The 23,462-nt window shown below is 49.6% G+C and overlaps 1 protein-coding gene across 3 annotated transcripts in view; it reads left to right on the plus strand.

Annotated features, from left to right (window-relative positions):
- TBCB (tubulin folding cofactor B) overlaps positions 1-23,462 on the plus strand; it is a 56,430-nt gene that overhangs the window by 6,508 nt on the left and 26,460 nt on the right. The window contains exon 1 of one of the 3 annotated variants that reach the window (XM_085896068.1): positions 10,099-10,325. The exons of 1 other annotated variant lie outside the window; for it this stretch is intronic. In XM_085896068.1, coding sequence (XP_085752194.1) covers positions 10,221-10,325 — 105 coding nt within the window. In that variant the 5' untranslated portion in view covers positions 10,099-10,220. Of the gene's footprint in view, positions 1-10,098; positions 10,326-23,462 lie in introns of those variants that run through there. One more of the 3 variants, XM_085896070.1, reaches the window with a different exon arrangement.

Consider the following 23,462-nt stretch of genomic DNA (forward strand, 5'->3'; position numbering starts at 1 on the left):
GGGTGGAGATAACAAAGGGATAGAGTGAATTTTTTTATTATTATTTAGTTTTTATTATTTTTTCAGTTATTTAATATTTGCAATTGTTAAATTTTTCAATTAATAAAAATATATATTTAAATTATGATTTATTTTTCTTTTCTTTTTTCAAATATTCATTTTTTTCTTATTTATCATCTTTGTCTTGTGCAATTCTTGTGAATAAAATGATCCCAAGATTTCTTCTCCCTCTAAATCATACAATTTATCTGTCTAAAAAGCCTGGAGTTGGCTTAGCGGTTAGGGTGGTGGCTTGGGATCCTAGGGTCCTGAGTTTCAGCCCCGTTGGCCGCTAAATTAAGACACCAGGGGGTTGACTCAGCCTGTCATCCTTCCGAGGTCGGTGAAATGAGTTCCAGTGTGTACTGGTAGAGGGGCACTGGATCAGCGATCCAGTCGTGCTTCCAAGAAATGATAGTTACCCTGGCAGCTAAGCTGCCATATGCAAGAAGAAGAAGACTGTGTCGAAAACATTAATTATTTTAAAAAGTTCATTAGTCCACCTTTCTCCAAGTGTGATTTCCACCGACATATTCTATCACCAACTTTAAACTTTGGTTTTCTCTGATTAATCTCCCATTAGTAATTGCAATTTTGTAGATGCTTCTGTTTTACTTTTGTTGAGTAATGAGCTGTATTATTGTAATTATCTGCAATGTCCTGAATTAAAGACACCCATTGTTGAGAACTGAGTTCAGCAATTTTTTTTGTACAATCTCTCTTTCAAAGTGCGATAAAATGAAGACGGCTTTTCCTTCATTAAAGGTGCTAGACATTGTGATATCGTTATCTTTGAGGAAATTCATAAATGTTCTGTCATAGAACTCTGTTCTCTCATAAATCCATAGTTTTTTTGGCTTTTGTTTACTTTTATTAAATATCTGTTGGAATGCGATCACAAGAGTGGTGACTTTTACTTTTCAACGGAACTACCCACGAATATCTTGACTTTAAATCAATAATGTTTAATGCATCCCTGTATCCCCTGTCATTTTTCAGTTCAACTAAATTAGCAGACCATATGTAGTAAAATGCTTTGGAATGGACCTATCACCTTTTAAACGTTGTGATTATCAGTTTATTTTTAATCATGAGCTAATTCATAACCATATTCTCCATGGTTTATGTAATTCATAACCAGACGGTGGTCTCCTTGGGTTAACATGAAGCAGTCCCTTTAGGTTCTTTGTCAGGTCAGGTTCGATCTGTGACCTGCTACAGGTACCATGTAAACCTGTACTAACCTGTTCCATGGTCGGGTTGTCGGCGACTAAACCGTCTCCCCCACCAGGTTTTCTGGTGAGGAGGGTGTTTGGATATGGACACCCAGCAGGATTAAAAACAAAACCTGTCAAAGGGCGGAGGAGCTCCTTGTGAGCCAACGGCCATCCATATCTAGTGCCCAACTGTGTCTGCGGACGTCCTCCTGCAGTTGGGTTACTTCTTATTTGGAGGTTGGTGGCAGGATTTGCACTCCAGCCACCGTAAAACGCTTCATTCCGCAAAACACACAAAAGAAAATGCAAAAAAATCTGAAAACCCACTCCGTGGGAGTACCTCCTGTGCAGCTTCCCTTCGCAGGGCAGCTCACCGGATGATGGGATTGGGGCAAAGCCTTCGGGACCCCCAATCTTTGATAGGAGGGAAACCACGGGGTAACATCCCTGGGTCAGATTGCGGGAGAGTGTGTCGGAGTGGTGCTGAGGTGTCGTCCACCAGACGGCGGTCTCCTTGGGTTAACCTGAGGCGGTCCCTTCGGGTGGGTGCCTGGAATGTCCTATCCCTAAGAGAGGATGATCACCTGTCTCTGTTATCATCTGAGCTCAAGCGTTTGGACATCGGGATTGCAGCTCTCTCTGAGGTTCGGAGACCGGATTGCGGCGAGATAATGGTGGGTGGTTACACCTACTATTGGTCTGGTCGCTCTGATGGTTACCATACCCAAGGAGTTGCTGTAGCTGTGTCCAATAAGCTGACCCCAATGATAATTGAGGTAACACCGGTCAACGAGCGTATTATGAGATTAAGGATTCGTCACTACTTAGGTGTCATTTCCCTGGTCTCTATTTATGCTCCGACTGAGGCGAGTGATCTTACCGTGAAGGATGCATTCTACGCCACACTCGAGTCTGTGGTTGATCAGTGCCCCAGACGAGATACACTTCTAGTCTTGGGGGATTTCAATGCATCGACTGGAACTGATAGGGATGGTTATGAGGTGTGTGTTGGTCCCCATGGGTCAGGAACTATGAACCAGAATAGCACTAAGTTCCTTGACTTTGCAAGAAGTCATGGACTTAGGGTGGCTGGTTCATGGTTTCAGCGCCCACAAGCTCATCGCTGGACTTGGTATTCCAACGCTGGCGGTGTGGCAAAGGAGATTGACCATGTCCTCATTGACGGTCGTTGATGATCCAGAACTGCAGGGTCTACCGGAGTGCTCAGTTCCTCAATACTGACCACAGGCTTGTTGTAGCAACTCTAAAGCTGCACCTTAAATCCTGGAGAATGGTACCATCCCAGCCTAGGCTGGATGTTGCCAAGCTCAGGGATGAGAGAGTAGCTGAGGAGTTTGCGAACAGGCTGAGTGGACACTTGGGGGTCTGGGTGCTTTGCGGGGTCCTGAAGAGTTGTGGAGCACCTTCAAGACCACCGTCCTTGATGTTGCCGGTGGATGCCTTGGAGTTCACCGCAGGGCAAAGAAGAATTTTGTCTCTCAAGGGACACTGGATACCATTGACCAGAGTCGCAGGGCCAGGCTGAATGGCAGAGCTGAGCTGTTCAGGGAGCTGAGGCGTAAAACTGTACGTGCACTGAGGGTGGACAAGGAGGCCTATGTGCGAGGAATCTGTGAGGGGGTAGAGCATCACCTGTGGACAGGTGATTCTCGTCCCGCTTACAGGGGAATTCGCGCATTACGTTCATCCAAGCCCATCCCTCGGAGCACTGCAGTTCGAGCAGAGAGTGGTAGGCTCTTGACAGAGGAGTCTGAAGTGAAGGCTCGCTGGGCCGGTTACTTTGAGCGGTTGTACCAGGCTGATCCCCCAGCTGTCGAGTTGGACGTCAAGGGTGTTACAATCCCTGTTGCTGACCCTCGAATCAACTGTGGTCCACCATCGCTTGTGGAAACACGGGCTGCGGTGAACCAGTTGAAACGGGGCAAAGCTCCAGGGATCTGTGGCATCCATGCTGAACTTCTCAAGGCTGGTGGAAATGCTGCACTCGCGTCGTTGCATGCAGTTTTGTGCTCTGCCTGGAACACAGGCATCATCCCAACTGACTGGAAGAGGGGCCTTGTTGTCCCTCTCTGGAAAGGGAAGGGTGATCGCCAAGACTGCAACAACTACCGAGGGGTGACGCTGCTCTCAGTGCCGGGCAAGGTCTTTGCTCGGATAATTCTTGATAGGGTTCGCCACCATCTGCTTGAGCACCAGCGTCCAGAGCAGTCAGGCTTTACACCAAAGAGGTCAACGATTGACCGTATCCTTGCTCTTCGTGTCCTCACTGAACGCAGACGAGAGTTTCGGCAGGGGCTGCTTGCAGCCTATGTTGATCTCTGTAAAGCGTTCGATTCAGTGAATCGGGATGTCCTCTGGAGGATTCTTGGTCTTCGTGGGGTGCCACCGAAACTGATCGATCTGATGTCTGAACTCTACTCTGGTACTGAGAGTGCTGTGAAGTGTGGTGGTACCGCCTCTGACTTATTTCCAGTTGTTACTGGAGTTCGTCAGGGATGTGTACTTGCCCCCACACTTTTCAGCACTTGTATGGACTGGATTTTTGGGAGGATGTCGGAGAGATCAAGTTGCGGTGCATCGTTTGGCAATGTCAAGATCTCGGACCTTGATTTTGCAGATGATGCAGTCATCTTTGCGGAGACTTTAGACATCCTCTTGGGGGCCCTCGAGGTGCTGAATGAGGAGTCGGAGCCGTTGGGATTACGGATTTCTTGGGTCAAAACAAAGATCCAGGCTTTCGGTGACATCTTGGATGCTGCTGTCCTGTCTGTGTCTGTTTGTGGTGAGGATGTTGAGGTCGTGGATAGATTCACTTACCTTGGCAGTGATATTCATGTCTCCGCAGGTTGTGAGCCGGAGGTCAATAGACGTCTGGGTCGGGCCTGGGGAGTCATGGATTCACTGGATCATGGGGTGTGGCGCTGCCGGTACCTGTGCGGGAGGACGAAAGTCCGAGTCTTCAGGTCCTTGGTACTTCCAGTCTTGCTCTATGGGTGCGAGACTTGGACTTTGACCAAGGATCTGAGACGGAGACTTAATTCCTTTGGTACCAGGTCTCTTCGGAGAATCCTTGGCTATCGCTGGTCGGATTTTGTGTCCAACGAGCGGTTGCTGAGAGAGACTCGGATGAGATTTGTTACCTGCATAGTCCGTGAGCGTCAGCTGCGGCTGTATGGACATGTGGCTCGTTTTCCTGACGCTGATCCTGCTCACCAGATTCTCTCAGCGAGGGAGTCTCATGAGTGGAGGAGGCCAGTGGGCCGACCACGTGCCTCATGGTTGCAGCAGGTTGACCATCATCTCAAGGAGATGGGGATGGGCCTGGCATCTGCCTGGGGGATGGCCAGACGGAGGCCCCTGGAGTACCGGCGGAAAGTGGACGCAGCGACGCGCTGTTCTGGCACATGCTCCCATACCTGACCTGAGTCCCTTTAGGTGGGTGCCTGGAATGTCCTGTCCCTAAGAGAGGATGATCAACTGTCTCTATTATCATCTGACCTCAGCGTTTGAACATAGGTATTGCAGCACTCTCTGAGGTTCAGAGACCGGATAGTGGTGAGATCATGGCGGATGGTTACACCTACTATTGGTCTGGTCGCTCTGATGGTTACCATGCCCAAGGAGTTGCTGTTGCTGTGTCCAATAAGCTGACTCCAATGATAATTAAGGCAACACCAGTCAACGAGCAGATTATGAGATGAAGGATTTGTCACTCATTGGTCTCTGTACATGCTCTGACTGAAGCGAGTGATCTCACCGTGAAGGACGCATTCTATGCCGTGCATGAGTCTGTCGGTGATCAATGCCACAGGCGAGATACTTTTCTAGTCTTGGGGTATTTCAATGCATCGACTGGAACTGATAGGGATGGTTATGAAACGTGTGTTGGTCCCCATGGGTCAGGAACTATGAACCTGAATAGCACTAAGTTCCTTGACTTTGCAAAGAAGTCATGGACTTCGGGTGGCCGGTTCATGGTTTCAGCGCCCACAAGCTCATCGCTGGACTTGGTATTCCAACGCTGGTGATGTGGCAAAGGAGATTGACCATGTCCTCGTTGATGGTCACTGGAGGATGATCCAAAACTGCAGGATCCACAGGAATGCTCTGTTCCTTAATACTGACCACCGGCTTGTCGCAACTCTGAAGTTGCACCTTAAATCCAGGAGAATGGTCCCATCCCAGCCTAGGCTGGATGTTGGCAAGCTCAAGGATGAGAGGGTAGCTGAGGAGTTTGTGAACAAGCAGAGTGGAGATTCGGGGGGTCTGCGTGCTTTAGGATGTCCTGAAGAGTTGTGGAGTGCCTTCAAGACCACCGTCCTTGATGTTGCCGGTGGATGTCTTCGAACTCACCGTAGGGAAAAGAAGAAGAATTTTGTCTCTCAAGGGACACTGGATACCATTGACCAGAGTCACAGGGCCAGGCTGAATGGCAGAGCTGAGCTGTTCAGGGAGCTGAGGCGTAAAACTGTACGTGCGCTAAGGGTGGACAAGGAGGCCTACGTGTGAGGAATCTGTGAGGGGGTAGAGCATCACCTGTGGTCAAGGGATTCTCGTCCTGCTTACAGGGGAATTCGCGCATTGCGTTCATCCAAGCCCATCCCTCGGTGTACTGCAGTTAGAGCAGAGAGTGGTAGGCTCTTGACAGAGGAGTCCGAAGTGAAGGCCTGCTGGGCCGGTTACTTTGAGCGGTTGTACCATGCTGATCCACCAGCTGTCGAGTTGGACGTCAGGGGTGTTACAATCCCTGTTGCTGACCATCCAATCAACTGTGGTTCACCTTCTCTTGTGGAAACACAGGCAGCGGTGAACCGGTTGAAATGGGGTAAAGCTGCAGGGATCAGTGGCATCCATGCTGAACTTCTCAAGGCTGGTGGAAAAGCTGCACTTGTGTCGTTGCATGCAGTTTTGTGCTCTACCTGGAACACAGGCATCATCCCAACTGACTGGAAGAGGGGCCTTGCTATCCCTCTCTGGAAAGGGAATGGTGATCGCCAAGACTGCAACAACTACCGAGGGGTGACGCTGCTCTCAGTGCCGGGCAAGATCTTTGCTCGGATAATTCTTGAGAGGGTTCAACACCATCTGCTTGAGCACCAGCAACCAGAGCAGTCAGGCTTTACACCAAAGAGGTCAACGATTGACCATATCCTTGCTCTTCGGATCCTCACCGAATGCAGACGAGAGTTTCGGCAGTGGCAGCTTGCATCCTATGTTGATCTCTGTAAAGCGTTCGATTCAGTGAATCGGGATACCCTCTGGAGGATTCTTGGTCTTCGTGGTGGTCCACCAAAACTGATCGATCTGATGTCTGAACTCTACTCTGGTACTGAGAGTGCTGTGAGATGTAGTGGTACCATCTCTGACTTATTTCCAGTTGTTACTGGAGTTTGTCAGGGGTGTGTACTGGCCCCCACACTTTTCAGCACTTGTATGGACTGGATTCTTGGGAGGATGTCGGAGAGATCAAGCTACGGTGCATCGTTTGGGAATGTCAAGATCTCTGACCTTGATTTCGCAGATGATGCATTCATCTTTGCAGAGACTTTAGATATCCTTTTGGGGGCCCTCGAGGTGCTGAATGAGGAGTCGGAGCCACTGGGATTACGGGTTTCCTGGGTCAAAACTAAGATCCAGGCTTTCAATAACATCTTGGATGCTGCTGTCCTGTCTGTGCCTATTTGTGGTGACGATGTTGAAGTCGTGGAGAGATTCACTTACCTTGGCAGTGATATTCATGTCTCTGCTGGCTGTGAGTCAGAGGTCAATAGACGTCTGGGTTGGGCTTGGGGCAGCATGGATTCACTGGATAATGGAGTGTGGCGCTGCCGGTACCTGTGCGGGAGGACGAAAGTCCGAGTCTTCAGGTCCTTGGAGCTTCCAGTCTTGCTCTATGGATGCGAGACTTGGACTCTGACCAGGGATCTAAAATGGAGACTTAATTCCTTTGGTACCAGGTTTCTTCGGAGAATCTTTGGCTATCGCTGGTCAGACTTTGTGTCCAACGAGCGGTTGCTGAGAGAGACTCAAATGAGATTTGTTACTTGCATAGTCCGTGAGTGTCAGCTGCGGCTGTATGGACATGTGGCCCGTTTTCCTGCACACCAGATTCTCTCAGCGAGGGAGTCTCGTGAGCCGAGGAAGCCAATGGGCCGACGTGCCTCGTGGTTGCAGCAGGTTGATCGGCATGGAGATGGGGATGGGCCAGGCATCTGCCTGGGGGATGGCCAGACAGAAGCCCGTGGAGTACCGGTGGAGAGTGGACGCAGCGACGCGTTGCTCCGGCGCATGCTCCCATACCTCACCTGGCCTGACCCTCCTCCCCCACCACCTCCTTCGACCTCAATTTTTTTTTAATGCCGTGAACAAACTTTGGAACAATACGGGTGATAAAGGTTGTGGTCAAGTTTCATCGAAATTGTGTGTGTGGTTTCAGAGAAGAAAGGGTGGCAGGGGTTTTTTGGGGGGGGTGGCAGGGGGGGGGAGGCAACCCCCACCATCTAGACCACCTTCGACAATTTTTTTTTAATGTCGTGAACAAACTTTCATATATCACGGGTGCTGAAGGTTGCGGAAGAAATTTCATCGAAATCATGTGTAGTTTCAGACAAGAAGTTGCAAGTATTTGCGGAGACGAACGATGTGCCATCCCATAAAGCTCCCCGGAACTATGTTGAGCTAAAATGGATTCTTTAATGAATATGATATCAGTAATAGTTGATATCTGCAGAGTTTGTTATTCTCATTTACGTCCAAATGCGGGGGAACTGCAGTGACCATAGAAACCAGCTATTTCCACAAATGGCTCAAGAATGCCATTTTTGCCCCGTCACGTTTTACATCATAGTACATGGCTGAAGATACAAAATTAAGAAAAACACATTGTGGGATATTTATTGGATGATAAGACAAAAAAAAACGCTTTGGCTGCCAGACAAACTCCTTTCAAATGTTCCCTGGATTTTGACAGCCACGGTTTCGTGACTCGTTTGAGGATAACGCTTCGGGTTGGTTGGCAGCGCTGTCCTTGGACTTGGACATAATTAATTATGACCACATGAGTGACTGAAACAGCGACTGGAAACTCTTCCTCTTCATTCTTGAATTGCACATGCACCTGATGGAGAAGGGAGAGAACAACATGCCATAACAAACCAACACAACAGAAACAAAACCAACCACACCTGTGTCACAAACCCAGCACAACCACGTACCGTCACAAACCCAGCACAACCACGTACCTCCACAAACCCAGCACAACCACCTACCTCCACAGACCCAGCACAACCACCTACCTCCACAAACCCAGCACAACCACGTACCTCCACAAACCCAGCACAACCACCTACTTCCACAAACCCAGCACAACCACCGACCTCCACAAACCCAGGACAACCACGTACCTCCACAAACCCAGCACAACCATGTACCTCCACAAACCCAGCACAACCACCTACCTCCACAGACCCAGCACAACCACGTACCTCCACAAACCCAGCACAACCACCTACCTCCACAAACCCAGCACAACCACGTACCTCCACAAACCCAGCACAACCACGTACCTCCACAGACCCAGCACAACCACGTACCTCCACAAACGCAGCACAACCACGTACCTCCACAAACCCAGCACAACCACCTACCTCCACAGACCCAGCACAACCACCTACCTCCACAGACCCAGCACAACCACCTACCTCCACAAACCCAGCACAACCACGTACCTCCACAAACCCAGCACAACCACGTACCTCCACAGACCCAGCACAACCACCTACCTCCACAAACCCAGCACAACCACGTACCTCCACAGACCCAGCACAACCACCTACCTCCACAAACCCAGCACAACCACGTAGCTCCACAGACCCAGCACAACGACGTACCGCAGACATGTGTGAATTACCCAACCCAAGCACGGATTGTTTGCCGTGGAAGTAGAACCCATTGATCAAGTTCCTTTTTCCCCCGTGGGGTCTTCCACCCCACGGGGTCTAAGCGCCGCTCACGTTCTCTCTTTTCTTGTGTACAGTTCATTTTAACGTCTATTTCTCCATAATTCGTGAACAGAATTCGATTAAAATTGACAAGCATATACTAGACACACATGTGCAGGCACTACCCGAGCCCAAAGTGCGATTGCGGCCCTTAGGGCCGAGGAACGGCCCATTTTGGCCCATTTTCTTGAAATTGTTATTTCTCAGTTATTAGTGAACCAAACCGGACCAAACTCGACAGGTACATTCTTGTGGTCAATATGATATAGACAGGTATTCAATTCGAACTTGTTTCGATACAATGGGAATCTTAAAGGTGCACACGTTAAACGAAAGATGTGACACCCAAACTTGCATTTCCACTTCCTTTGACAGGCGGGTGGGGATTTTCCCTGAAATGCAGTGCCCCCTCGTGGCACTTCGCCAAACGGCAGTTTCTCTCGTACACACCAGTCGCCATGCATCCTCTGCTGTCCTTCATTCCTCCCCACACCCAACGTATGGCCAACTCTGCCGTTTGGTGCCCCCCCCCCTCTCTAAACTGTCTGGTCCATTTGTCCTGGCTCTTCAATACTAGCTCTTCCATGAGCCTCGACTCAATATATAAAACAATAAAAGTAAGTAAAACAAGATGGTAGTGAATGCAAACAAGCGAATAGAAAATTGAGTCAAAAAGTGTGACAAGGAAACGCAAACGGAGACAAAAAAAAGATTTCGAATGCGTTTCAGCAGTGCCAGAATAAAGATATAAGTATTACTTGTAAATTATGACTTCAGGGTAGACATATTCATTGGTTTGCGCGAAAGCTTCCTTTCAGCTGCCCTCAAGGCATATTGTATTTTCAAAGATAATGTACCATTTGAGCTGCGTGCATGAATAAGAGGATTTCATGTGGAATGATTGGCGACGTTTGAAAAAAAACAAACAAACAATATTTTGGACATGGCGGTCGTGTCAGACGTCGTAAATGTGCTTGTGACGAGCGATGTCGGATTATTTCCCTCTCGGAGCCGTTTCAATCGAGACATTACCATCAAGGCATTGAAGGTAACGTGTTTTTTTATTTATTTATTTTCTAGTGGGGATGATGTGACGAGAGATGATGTGGGATGGTGTGGGGATGGAGTGGGATGGTGTGACGACACATGGTGTGACGAGACATGGTGTGGGGATGGTGTGACGACACATGGTGTGGGGATGGAGTGACGACACATGGTGTGGGGATGGAGTGACGACACATGGTGTGGGGATGGAGTGACGACACATGGTGTGGGGATGGAGTGACGACACATGGTGTGGGGATGGAGTGACGACACATGGTGTGGGGATGGAGTGACGACACATGGTGTGGGGATGGAGTGACGACACATGGTGTGGGGATGGAGTGACGACACATGGTGTGGGGATGGAGTGACGACACATGGTGTGGGGATGGAGTGACGACACATGGTGTGGGGATGGAGTGACGACACATGGTGTGGGGATGGAGTGACGACACATGGTGTGGGGATGGAGTGACGACACATGGTGTGGGGATGGAGTGACGACACATGGTGTGGGGATGGAGTGACGACACATGGTGTGGGGATGGAGTGACGACACATGGTGTGGGGATGGAGTGACGACACATGGTGTGGGGATGGAGTGACGACACATGGTATGGGGATGGAGTGACGACACATGGTGTGGGGATGGAGTGACGACACATGGTGTGGGGATGGAGTGACGACACATGGTGTGGGGATGGAGTGACGACACATGGTGTGGGGATGGAGTGACGACACATTGTGTGGGGATGGAGTGACGACACATGGTGTGGGGATGGAGTGACGACACATGGTGTGGGGATGGAGTGACGACACATGGTGTGGGGATGGAGTGACGACACATGGTGTGGGGATGGAGTGACGACACATGGTGTGGGGATGGAGTGACGACACATGGTGTGGGGATGGAGTGACGACACATGGTGTGGGGATGGAGTGACGACACATGGTGTGGGGATGGAGTGACGACACATGGTGTGGGGATGGAGTGACGACACATGGTGTGGGGATGGAGTGACGGGATGGTGTGGGGATGGTGTGATGGGATGGTGTGACGACACATGGTGTGATGGGATGGTGTGACGACACATGGTGTGATGGGATGGTGTGACGACACATGGTGTGATGGGATGGTGTGACGACACATGGTGTGACGAGATGTGATGGGATGGTGTGGGGATGGTGTGCTGACACATGGTGTGATGGGATGGTGTGACGACACATGGTGTGATGGGATGGTGTGACGACACATGGTGTGATGGGATGGTGTGACGACACATGGTGTGATGGGATGGTGTGACGACACATGGTGTGATGACACATGGTGTGACGAGACGTGATGAGATGGTGTGGGGATGGTGTGATGACACATGGTGTGGGGATGATGGGATGGTGTGACGACGGATGGTGTGATGACACATGGTGTGATGAGACGTGATGGTATGATGTGGGGATGGTGTGACGACACATGGTGTGACGAGACGTGATGTGGGGTGGTGTGACGAGAGATGGTGTGACAACACATGGTGTGACGAGACGTGATGTGGGGATGGTGTGACGAGGGATGGTGTGACGAGAGATGGTGTGGGGATGATGTGATGACACATGGTGTGACGAGATGGGATGGTGTGGGGATGGTGTGATGACACATGGTGTGGGGATGATGGGATGGTGTGATGACACATGGTGTGGGGATGGGATTGTGTGATGACACATGGTGTGGGGATGATGGGATGGTGTGACGCGACATGGTGTGACGACACGTGGTGTGGGGATGGAGTGATGACACGTGTGACGAGACGTGATGGGATGGTGTGGGGATGGTTTGCCGACACATGGTGTGATGGGATGGTGTGGGGATGGTGTGACGACACGTGTGGGGATGATGGGATGGTGTGACGACACATGGTGTGACGAGACGTGATGTGGGGATGGTGTGACGTGACATGATTTGGGGATGGTGTAACGCGACATGATTTGTGGATGGTGTGACTCGAGATGGTGTGACGAGACATGGTGTGGGGATGATGGGATGGTGTGACGACACATTGTGTGGGGATGGAGTGACGACACATTGTGTGGGGATGGAGTGACGACACATTGTGTGGGGATGGAGTGACGACACATTGTGTGGGGATGGAGTGACGACACATTGTGTGGGGATGGAGTGACGACACATTGTGTGGGGATGGAGTGACGACACATTGTGTGGGGATGGAGTGATGACACATTGTGTGGGGATGGAGTGACGACACATTGTGTGGGGATGGAGTGACGACACATTGTGTGGGGATGGAGTGACGACACATTGTGTGGGGATGGAGTGTAGACACATTGTGTGGGGATGGAGTGACGACACATGCTGTGGGGATGGAGTGACGACACATGCTGTGGGGATGGAGTGACGACACATGCTGTGGGGATGGAGTGACGACACATGCTGTGGGGATGGAGTGACGACACATGGTGTGGGGATGGAGTGACGACACATGGTGTGGGGATGGAGTGATGACACATGGTGTGGGGATGGTTTGACGACACATGTTGTGGGGATGGAGTGATGACACATGGTGTGATGAGACTTGGTGTGGGGATGGTGTGACGACACATGGTGTGGGGATGGTGTGACGTGACATGGTGTGACGACACATGGTGTGGGGATGATGGGATGGTGTGGGGATGGTGTGATGACACATGGTGTGACGAGATGAGATGGTGTGGGGATGGTGTGACGACACATGGTGGGGATGGTGTAACGACACATGGTGTGACGACACATGGTGTGGGGATGGTGTGATGACACATGGTGTGGGGATGATGGGATGGTGTGGGGATGGTGTGATGACATGTTGTGGGGATGGTGTGACGACACATGGTGTGACAAGACGTGATGTGGGGATGGTGTGACGACACATGGTGTGACGAGAGATGGTGTGACGAGACGTGATGTGGGGATGGTGTGACGAGACATTGTGTGGGGATGGTGTGACGACACATGGTGTGATGGGATGGTGTGGGGATGATGGGATGGTGTGACGACACATGGTGTGTTGGATGATGGGATGGTGTGATGACACATGGTGTGACGAGATGTGATGGGATGGTGTGGAGATGGTGTGATGACACATGGTGTGATGGGATGGTGTGGGGATGGTGTGACGACACGTGTGGGGATGATGGGATGGTGTGACGACACATGGTGTGACGAGACGTGATTTGGGGATGGTGTAACGCGACATGATTTGTGGATGGTGTGACTCGAGATGGTGTGACGAGACATGGTGTGGGGATGGTGTGACGAGAGATGGTATGGGCATGGTGTGACGAGACATGATGTGGCGAGACGTGATGTGGGGATGGTGTGATGAGACATGGTGTGACGAGACATGGTGTGGTGAGACATGGTGTGACGAGAGATGGTATGGGCATGGTGTGGCGAGACGAGATGCGGGGATGGTGTGACGAGACATGGTGTGAGGATGGTGTTGCTAATCTGGAAGCCATAAGCACACTCAACATTCAGGTCCTTTAAGCCACTGTCACACCTTGACGATTTAGCCAGCGTATGCCGATTTATGAAAAAATTGTCTAAAATGCTGGCACACGTCGAATACGTTTTGTATACGTTAAGAGCACGCTGAAAAACACTGCCATACGTCGTAGTACGCTGGCTTTAAACGTTGTACTTTTGGGTTGTCCTCAAATTTCTGCATGCTTGAAATTTTACGACGTATGCCAGTGAATGACTCGCACATTCCGCTACACTGGCCATAAGTTTTAGGCACGTTATGCGATCGTTAACACACGTCGACACTTTACTTGTAAGTTACTCATAAGTCGAAACACGTCGAGGTAATGTTTAGCATACCCGAAACTCATTTCTAACCTACGAGTAACGTTTTGTAAGCACGCTACAAGAACGTCGTTCACACTTCGCAACATGTTACTTGAAAGTTCCTCATACGTCAAAACGCGTCAAAGTAATGTTTCAGGTACCCCTGACTTATTTATAACCTATGAGTAACGTGCTTGGGAATTATTTGTAAAGCATGTCCCACGCACAAATACGTATGTAGACGTATTTGACGTCTTCAGGACGACCACAGAACTGACTGAACGCGTTTCTAACTTACAGATACCGTATAATGGCGTATTGGCAGCGATTAGGGGAATTGGTATATAAAAAGGGGCTTCACAGGAGGAACCCGTCTTTTTTTTTTTTTTAGACTTCGTGGTGAGTACATGTCCATGTCATTCCGAGAGATGGAGGATACGGCAAGGCTGATACGACAATACCTAGCTGTCCTCCAACATCAACATGACCTCATCGAGTTGACACTGCACCAGTTGCGTACCAATAGAGCCGGGAGAGAAGACTTGAATGGAGGAGAAGGAACTGGGTCAGACCATGGATCGGGAGGCGACGCCATTACGGCATATATGTCCAGCTTATGGTGGAACTCCGGAACGAGGACCATGCATCCTTCATCAACTTCCTGCGAATGCCCCCAGCGATGTTCGACCAGCTGCAAGCCAGAGTGGGTCCAAGGATAACCAAGCAGTACACCTTCTACAGGGAGCCGCTTGAGCCTGGCATGAGGCGAGCACTGAGCCTGCTGCTGTTGGTGCCGTGACTGCAGTGCTGTGGAAGCGATTTAACTCGTTCAATGAAAACGATTTCAATTGCCGAGCACCAGCGTCCAAAATCAATAGGCGAATGACAGCCATTTATTAAAAGTGAAGTTGCAGCCTATGAATAGAAAACTTCACGTAATCGTCGACGATACGCTGCCACGCTATGCATACATTAGACTATCGTTGGGCATAGGTTGTGGATGCCCAAAACACGCTAATCAATCGTTGGTTTAACTTATCTATAAGTTATCGAAGCGTTCTGTGTTCATTACGAGTACATTATACATTTGTCCAAGTCGTTTTGAATACTTTAAAAACTGAAACAAATAATAGTTCATCGTGTGAATGAGGAAAAAAAAAAATTAGCCGAAAAGAACATCGAACAATGGTGCAAAGTAGTCTCCTATTCGTGGACGCAACGAGGATCCATCATCACGCTCACCTACTACTACTGACATGGACCTACTACTACTACTACTACTACTACTACTACCACGCTCACCTAGTACTACTACTGATACTACTAACATTGACATCTACTCAACATGGAGTCTGGAACACTGACGGGTTCCTCTTGTGAAGCCCATTTGTATATACCAAATCGCCATTATACGGTAGATGTAAGTTAGAAACACGTTCAGTCAGTTCTGAGGTCGTCCGGAAGACGTCAATCAAATTTGTCTACATACGACAATGTGCGCTTGAGATACGTTACACATAGGTTCAAAGCACATTACTCATAGGTTAAAAATTAAGTTTCGGGTATGCTAAACATTACCTCGACGTGTTTCGACTTGTGAGTAACTTACAAGTAAGGTGTGTCCGACGTGTGACAACGATCGCGGAGCGGCCGAGAACTTATGCCAGCGTATGCGGAACTTGTGAGCCATACGTCGAGTACGTCGTAAAATTTTCAGCATGCTTGAAATTTCACGACGTACTCGACGTACCACGGAATATGACAGCGTACTTCATTGTTTTTCAGCGTGCTCCTAACGTATACACAACTTACCCATACCGTATTCGACGTGTGCCAGCGTTTTAGACACATTTTTCATAGGTCGGCATACGCTGGCTAAACCGTCAAGGTGTGACTGTGATGTTGGCACTTCCAATTTTCAGGCGGTTATGATTTAAATCGGCGTGCGGCAGCTTTTTAACAGAGAACGCCACGAGTTCATCGGCGATACGTGCAGCACGCTATGCCTAAGGTAAACTATCATTGGGCATAGGTTGTGAACGCCGACAACAGGCTAAGCATTCGTTGGTATAAGTTATCTATAAGACAACGAGACGTTCTGTGCCCGTTACTAATATGTTATGCATACGACCAACACGTTATGAATATGGCCAAAACTTTTTTAAAAACCTCAAAACTTCAGCGTACGCCAACGTTTTACATGCATTTTTATACGTTGCCATTGCTGGCTAAAACGTCAAGGTGTGACAGCGCCTTTAGCTCAGATATCTCGGTAAGGATGTGTTTTATAGATGGCTTCCTTTCCCTTGTCTAATGGGTAAATCAATGTAAATGCGCTGCGATTTTGTTTTGGTAGTAGGATTTCTTGTCATTTCAACTACAACAACAGAGCGGACCAGGCCAGATCGGAATGAAACAACAGGTAGGGCGCTTACCAGGAGAAAGGTTGAGCCTCCACCCACGGATTCGCTTGGCAAAGCGCCAAGTGGGGGAAGGGTTGAGCCACGCCAAGAAAATAGCGAAACTAATGTCTGCCTGAGCAAGCGTGCCGGGGAGGATATAAAGAAGCAGAGGATCCTCGCACGAGGAGTCTGCCTGGCTGGGCTTGGTCGTCACCGTCATTTTCTTCCTCCTCCTCCTCCTCCGCATGGTCACGAGGGTGGACTCCACCTCAGCCGGGTTCGGCTGCGCTGGCCAGTCCTTCGGTGACCGGAGCTTCCTGAAGGAGGGAACGTCCAGCCGCGCACTTACTAGGGGAGAGGTTGAGAAACACCCACCCATTCGCTTGGCAAAGCGCCAAGTGGGGGAAGGGTTGATCTACGCCTAGAAAATGGCGAAACTAATGTCTGCCTGAGCGAGCGTGCCGGGGAGGATATAAAGAAGTAGAGGATCCTCGCACGAGGAGTCTGCCTGGCTGGGCTTGGTCGTCACCGTCATCTTCTTCCTCCTCTTCCACATGGTTGTGAGCTTGGACCTCACCTCAGCCTGGTTTGGCTGCGCTGTCCAGTCCTTCGTTGACCGGAGCTCTTGGAAGGAGGGAATGTCCAGCGGCGCACTCTCGGCCAGGTAACCAGCTACCCTGATCTTCAGCCGACTGTCCTCCGGGCTGGAGGTCCAAATAAAGACCTTTTGGTCCAATTATTTGAGTGTGTGTGTGTCCCCGTGGGCCCGTCCTGAAGTAGTGAATTGTATAAGTGCTTTCTCACTGTATATCATTGCCTTGCTTTATTCGGTTTAAGTCTGCTTCTGACTTTCTTCCCTCATTCCCCACCTATTGAATTATTAACTTGAGGGGGAGCACTCGGTAGAGTGCAAAACCGCCGCCGCCAGTACTGCTGGGTCACTTAAGTGAACCTGATATCCTATTCTTTGGAGGTCAAAACGGATCAGACTCTACTGAACCACGATTGAATAAACTAAACTCGATTGACGCGCATGTAGAAATGCCAAATAAAAAAATGGAAATTTTTTGGAAAAAAAAAAAGGTGCAAATTTTTTTCTCTAACAAATTTTTTTTGGGGGTTGGAAATCACTTGAAACATGTAGAAATGCAAAAACAAAATTTCAAATATTTTTTTCAAAATGGCCACCATAGCAGCCATATTGGACTTTGGACCAAGTCCAAAATCTAATGGCATGATCCTTGGACCATACCTCACCCCCCCCACCAAGTTTCGTCAAAATCCGTCCAGGAGTTTTTACGTAATACTGTTCACAAACAAACAAACAAGCAAACAGACGGGTGAAAACGGTAACCTCCATCCATCTTCGATGACGGAAGTTAACTTGAGGGGGAGCACTCGGTAGAGTGCAAAACCTCCGCCGCCAATACTGCTAGGTCACTTAAGTGAACCTGATATCCTATTCATTCAATTTGACGTCAACAGTGCTCACAGAGTTATAGTTTGCAACTTTCCCTTTTACTTTTAAATACTCAATTCATTCGTCATAACTAGATTCCTTGAGACAGAAATTGATTTTACGTGGGTATATCCACCTGAAGTTCCAAAATCAGCCGCAATTATAATTTTGCCATGTTTTTTTGTTTGAAATCACTTATAACATGTGGAAATGCAAAAAAAACAAAAACATTTTTGTTGAAAAAAATTTTGAAATTTTTTTTTTCTCTAAATTTTTTTTTGGGGGGGGGGGGGGGTTGGAAATCACTAAACACAAATGCAAAAAAAAAAATTCAAATATTTTTTCAAAATGGCCGCCATAGCGGCCATATTGGATTTTGGACCAAGTCCAAAATCTAATGGCATGATCCTTGGACCAAACCTCATCACCCCACCAAGTTTCGTCGAAATCCGTCGAGTTTTTCCGTAATACTGTTCACAAACAAACAAACAGAAAGGGGTGAAAACAGTCACCTCCGATCTTCGATGGCGGAGGTTAATAAACCCCAATTGTTAAATGTTTCAGTTCGTTCGCGTCTCTTCTTTCATTGACTGAGCGTGTCGTGTGCTGGGAAAGATTAGCAAGGCCATTGTGCCGCCGAAAAGGGACATCTGGACTGACGATTCTCGGCGATTAAACCGCTCGGAATCACACACAGAACGAGCATACTAAGCGGCTCGTTTTCGTCCGAGTTCCGTCGAGGGTGTGAAGACTAGGTAGATTGCCACGTGGTTTCCAGGTATTTTGAAGATTTGGAAAATAACCCTGTACCACGTGGTGGAAATATTGACCCTTCACGGTCTGAAAGGGACCCGTACTCTGGACTTTTACGAACAGTATGATCTGAATTCCGGGCGATCGGTCGAGCCGACTGTACTGCTCCATCCGGTGCTCGCGGCTGATGTCCTGGCCCCGCAACAATTGGTAGTCAGGAGTGCGATTCGGCCCCTTGGCCTCCGTAGAGAAATTAACGGATTCGGATCAGGAGTGTGGGGAGCGAACCCCCCCCCCCTCATGTCCCCGAATTGCGAGCGTTATTAAATTTTATTCCCAGCCCGCAACATGGCCAGCCAAGATGAGCTGAGCCAGGTGGGTAGTGATAATAGTGTAAATGAACCCATGGTCCAGGACACCACCATGCAGGAACTTTCCCCGCAACCAAAGCCAGAGGTTGCAATGGGCGCAGTTTGGACAGCGGACGAGCGCCCCCCACATGCAAATTCGCCCACGGATTGGATGATGGAGATGTTTGAGGCGTTGATGGGGAAAATGGATGCAAACACGCAGGATATGCAAAACGAAATAAAAGGAAATGCGCGCAAGATGGATGAGTTGAAAGGGAATTTGAACGACAAGATGGATGCAAATATGTGAACACTGCGGGGTGAGATGCAGTGCATTAGGTTGAACCTCCAGGCGGGGAAAAAGGCAATAAGGGCGGTTGCACGTGGTGAAATGTGGACATTGGATTGCAAGATGGCGACACCATGTGGCAGTGGGATCGAACCAACGAGGGGGAGTGTGGACTGTGTCTGGCCCGCAATGGAGACTGGTGAGGTCGGGACGAGATACGCCGTCACAATAATTAGGGAGACGTGTAGGACGAGACACGTGGAGGTGACGGAGAAATTAACGGTGATGGAGACGCGGAAAATCAAAGAAATAAAGGAAGAAACTAATACACATGAGAAGACAAAAGGGATGACAGAGACACAAATAATAAAAGACGACGAAAAGAACAACAGAGACGCGGGAGATAGAAAAGGTAGAGGAGGAACTACACGATACAAAGGGGCACACACACGTGGGAGTAATAGGGGTCGATGGGGTTGAGCTCAGGGAATGTCTTGTGACCTGATACGAGCAGCAGGATAGCCTCCTTCAGGAATGAAGGGAGGAAATATGCTCCCTTGAAGCAGATCGCGATGAGGTGTGTCCGGTCATGCTGAACGAGGTGGAGTGGATGAGTGCTGTGAACGGGTACATGCGCAGCTTGTGGTAGCGCGAATCCCCAGCGTGAATGTCCCTGTGTGTGTGTTGAAACGTGAGTATGGTGTGAGTAAAATGTCGTGCGTGAGTGCATGCAAGGTATTGAAACGTGGACGTGTCCAGACGGGAGACGGGAATAGCGAGCCGAATGGGCCGCTTGTAGTTTCGAGAACCGCCCCGGTTTCACGGGACGTCATGTACGAGGCCCGTTCGGCAGTTAGCGAACGGCCCTCGCGCACGTCTTCGTGGAGGGATTCCGGTTCGGGAAAGACCGTCGCGCGGAGGGTTAAAATGTGGGTGGGTGTTAGGTGAATTTGGAACGCGGGGGTTCCCATGCGCGCGCGGCGTGTGTACTGGGCATCACGTGCTGTATACCGCGTGTTCTTTCCGCGGAGCGGGTTCCCAGGACAAAACGTGCACGATGGCTGCAGGCTCGGTGCGCGGGTGATGTCACCGGGAATCTTGCGGCACGAATGCCGGAGAAAGAGTGCACGTCTTCCCGCATGGGGAATTCCCCGCGAGCGAGCGCTTGTTACGATGTGCAGGGTGACGTCCAGGCTGCGCAGATCGGCCTTTGGAAGGGACGTTGGCATCGCCCATAGGGACGAACGGGCGTGCCGCAAATCACCACCATGGCGGTGCAGAAAAAAAAGCCTCGCTCCGAGTATACGGCCCTGCATGATGTGGTGGACATCCTGTGATTGGGCATAGGAGCACTAGTTAGTGGGATGGGTTAGTTTCGTTAGACCGGCTTCATGGGGACATGGGTTGTTCCTCATGGAGCCCATGGAATGGGTTAGTTAGAGGGATTGTAGGTCAGATTTAGTATGGATTTTTGGGTTTCTGGAGACATGGACAGACATGGAATGTGTAGTGGAGACGTAGCTTAGCTACATGGATTTAAATGGAACGTGCGTTAGTTTAAGGGACGACGAGGGAGCACGAGATGGTTAGGGGAATTTAGTGAGCCGAATGGCAGTGTGGAATGATTGGAAGATGGAAAATATGTACAATGAGTGAGTATGGGCCAGCGGGCCTGAGTGTATGGAGTGAATGCGGAATGCATGGTGCGATGAATGATTGGGGGGGAGGAGTGAAACCCACCCAAGGGACACTGGGGTCAGTTTAACGTTTGTTAGTGGGTTAGTTAAATTTACCAAATTGAGGTCCTTTTGTTGTTGGTGTCGAGAGAAGGAACGAAACCTGCTTTGTAGGGTGCAGAAGTTCATGGACCGGCTGGGAGTATGGCTGTCGAAAGGTGAGTATTGTTTAGAGGGCACCCTGGGAACCGGACGAGTCGGCCAGAGTAGGCCAAGAGACCGGGATAGTGTAGTGGGCATGGGCGACTCTCGGAAAGGGACCCGGAGTGCCAGAATGCCACGTGGGCATGGGAGGGGGGGCAATGCCAGAGAGGGCAACCCCCCGCATTCATTGGGAGCTCGTAGGCTTGGATACAGCTTGCGGGCCCGGGGGTGCCATGGTTAGAGTTCGGCAGAGGGGAAGCTCCTGCCAGTGGAGCCACGCTGCCCAGCCACGAAATTGTGCGAAGGCATGAGTGAAAATTTGAGGGCTTGGCCCAAATATATAATGGATACCAACACAGGCGACGGGAATCATGGTTTTTAGAACCGATAGTTTAAAGCGTCGTGCATTTTGGAAAGGCCCGGGGTAGTTTAAGAGTTAATAAATGATAGGGTAGTTAAAAAATGTACCCCTTCGCACCATCCATCCCTCTGCTCGTTGTATGCCACTGGACCCACCTTGGGTTAGATCAATTAACTTTGTCGGAAGCCATTTTGAGGCTTCGTTGGGCCTCGAGGCAGGACGCTCGTCTCTTCCCTATCCCCCTCCAAAATGGGAACATAGGGGTTGGGAGTAGGCTTGGTTGACAGGATAGGTTAGCCGGACAAAGACACTAGGAGGGTTAGGGAGACGAAATTATAAAAGAAATTTTTTTTTTTTTAGAGGGGCTAAATTTTGTTGTGTTGTATTGCAAATTAAGGGAGTGGGTATGAACAGAGATGGGCAAAGGCGATAGGTTGGGGGGAGACAGTAGGTTAGGTCCGAGCCCGCCCTCAGAGCTGCCGGCACCACCGCACTCCCTCCACAAACCTCACTGAACAAGACCAGAGGCCGGCCAGCTTCACCTGTCGGCCTGTTGTGCTGAATCGCCTGTTCTGCATGGCCTTGTATTGCCATGCCTTATTTGCCTGCCTCTGCCATAACCCCATGCCTGCTAGCCCTATTTGCATTTCCCCTTGTGTCAGCAATCATCACCATGTGCGCCAGGATCGCCAGTGTTTGCAAAGATTGTCCTGCAGGCAGCCACATCACGGGGACTGCATTGAGCAGCCTGTGCACCGTGCTTGCATCCATCCAGTTCTATTTGTGTTTTTGCATCTTCCATCCATCCATCCATCCAGTTCCATTTGTGTTTTTGCATCTCCCCTCCAGTTCACTTCAGGGAGGAGCAGGGACTGCATTGGGCAGCCGGCCACCTCCCTGTTCTTGCACAAGGGAGCCAGAGACTGCATTTGGGCAGCCTGGCTACCCCCTTCAAATGGCCTGTGGGATGGCATATGGTATGCCGGGTTAGGGTGAGTTGCCTCCAGCAGCTGAAAACTGAAAAAAAGAAGAGAAGGTTCAGTGACAAACAAAGAGAGACCTTGTGATCAGGCCCTGAAGACATCTGACCTTCATCTGCGGAGCACTCACCCCCACATAACTGTTGACATTGCTATGCCTTCTTTCCCACAGATGCCAGGTGCTGGGCCATGATAAGTGTAAAACATTAGTTAAGGTTTTAAATAAGTTGAACCTCACCTGCCTGTTTGTCCTTGCGCCGGCAATTTATTTAAGTTGTCCGAATGAGTCTGTGTGAGTTTAAGTTAGTTATGCAGCTCATTAGGTTATTTATTTTTGGGGCACGTATTTGGGAAAAAAAGAAAAGAAAAGAAAATGTCGCACTCGGGGATCCGAAGGTCAAACGTACTAGGGGAAAACTTACACATGCTGGTCACATGAAAATTTGACGACTCGGGACGAGTCTGTAAAAAGGGGAGGGGGTAGTGTTGCGAATCTGGAAGCCATGAGCACACTCAACATTCAGGTCCTTTCGCTCAGATATCTTGGTATGTGTTTTATCGATAGCTTCCTTTCCCTTGTCTAATGGGTAAATCAATGTAAATGCGCTGCGATTTGTTTTGGTAGTAGGATTTCTTGTCATTTCAACTACAACAACAGAGCGGACCACTCCAGATTGGAATGAAACAACAAGCAGAAACCCTCAGCTCCCGGTGTCCCCCGCAGGCTTACTCGGGGAAAGATTGAGCCCCCACCCACGGATTTGCTTGGCAAAGCGCCAAGTGGGGGAAGGGTTGAGCCACGCCTCGAAAATGGCGAAGCAAATGTCTG

Source organism: Eptatretus burgeri, chromosome 9 (assembly GCF_056783735.1).
Source record: "Eptatretus burgeri isolate ZD-2024b chromosome 9, Ebu_testis_v1, whole genome shotgun sequence".
In the NCBI taxonomy this organism is placed as follows: Eukaryota; Metazoa; Chordata; class Myxini; order Myxiniformes; family Myxinidae; genus Eptatretus; species Eptatretus burgeri.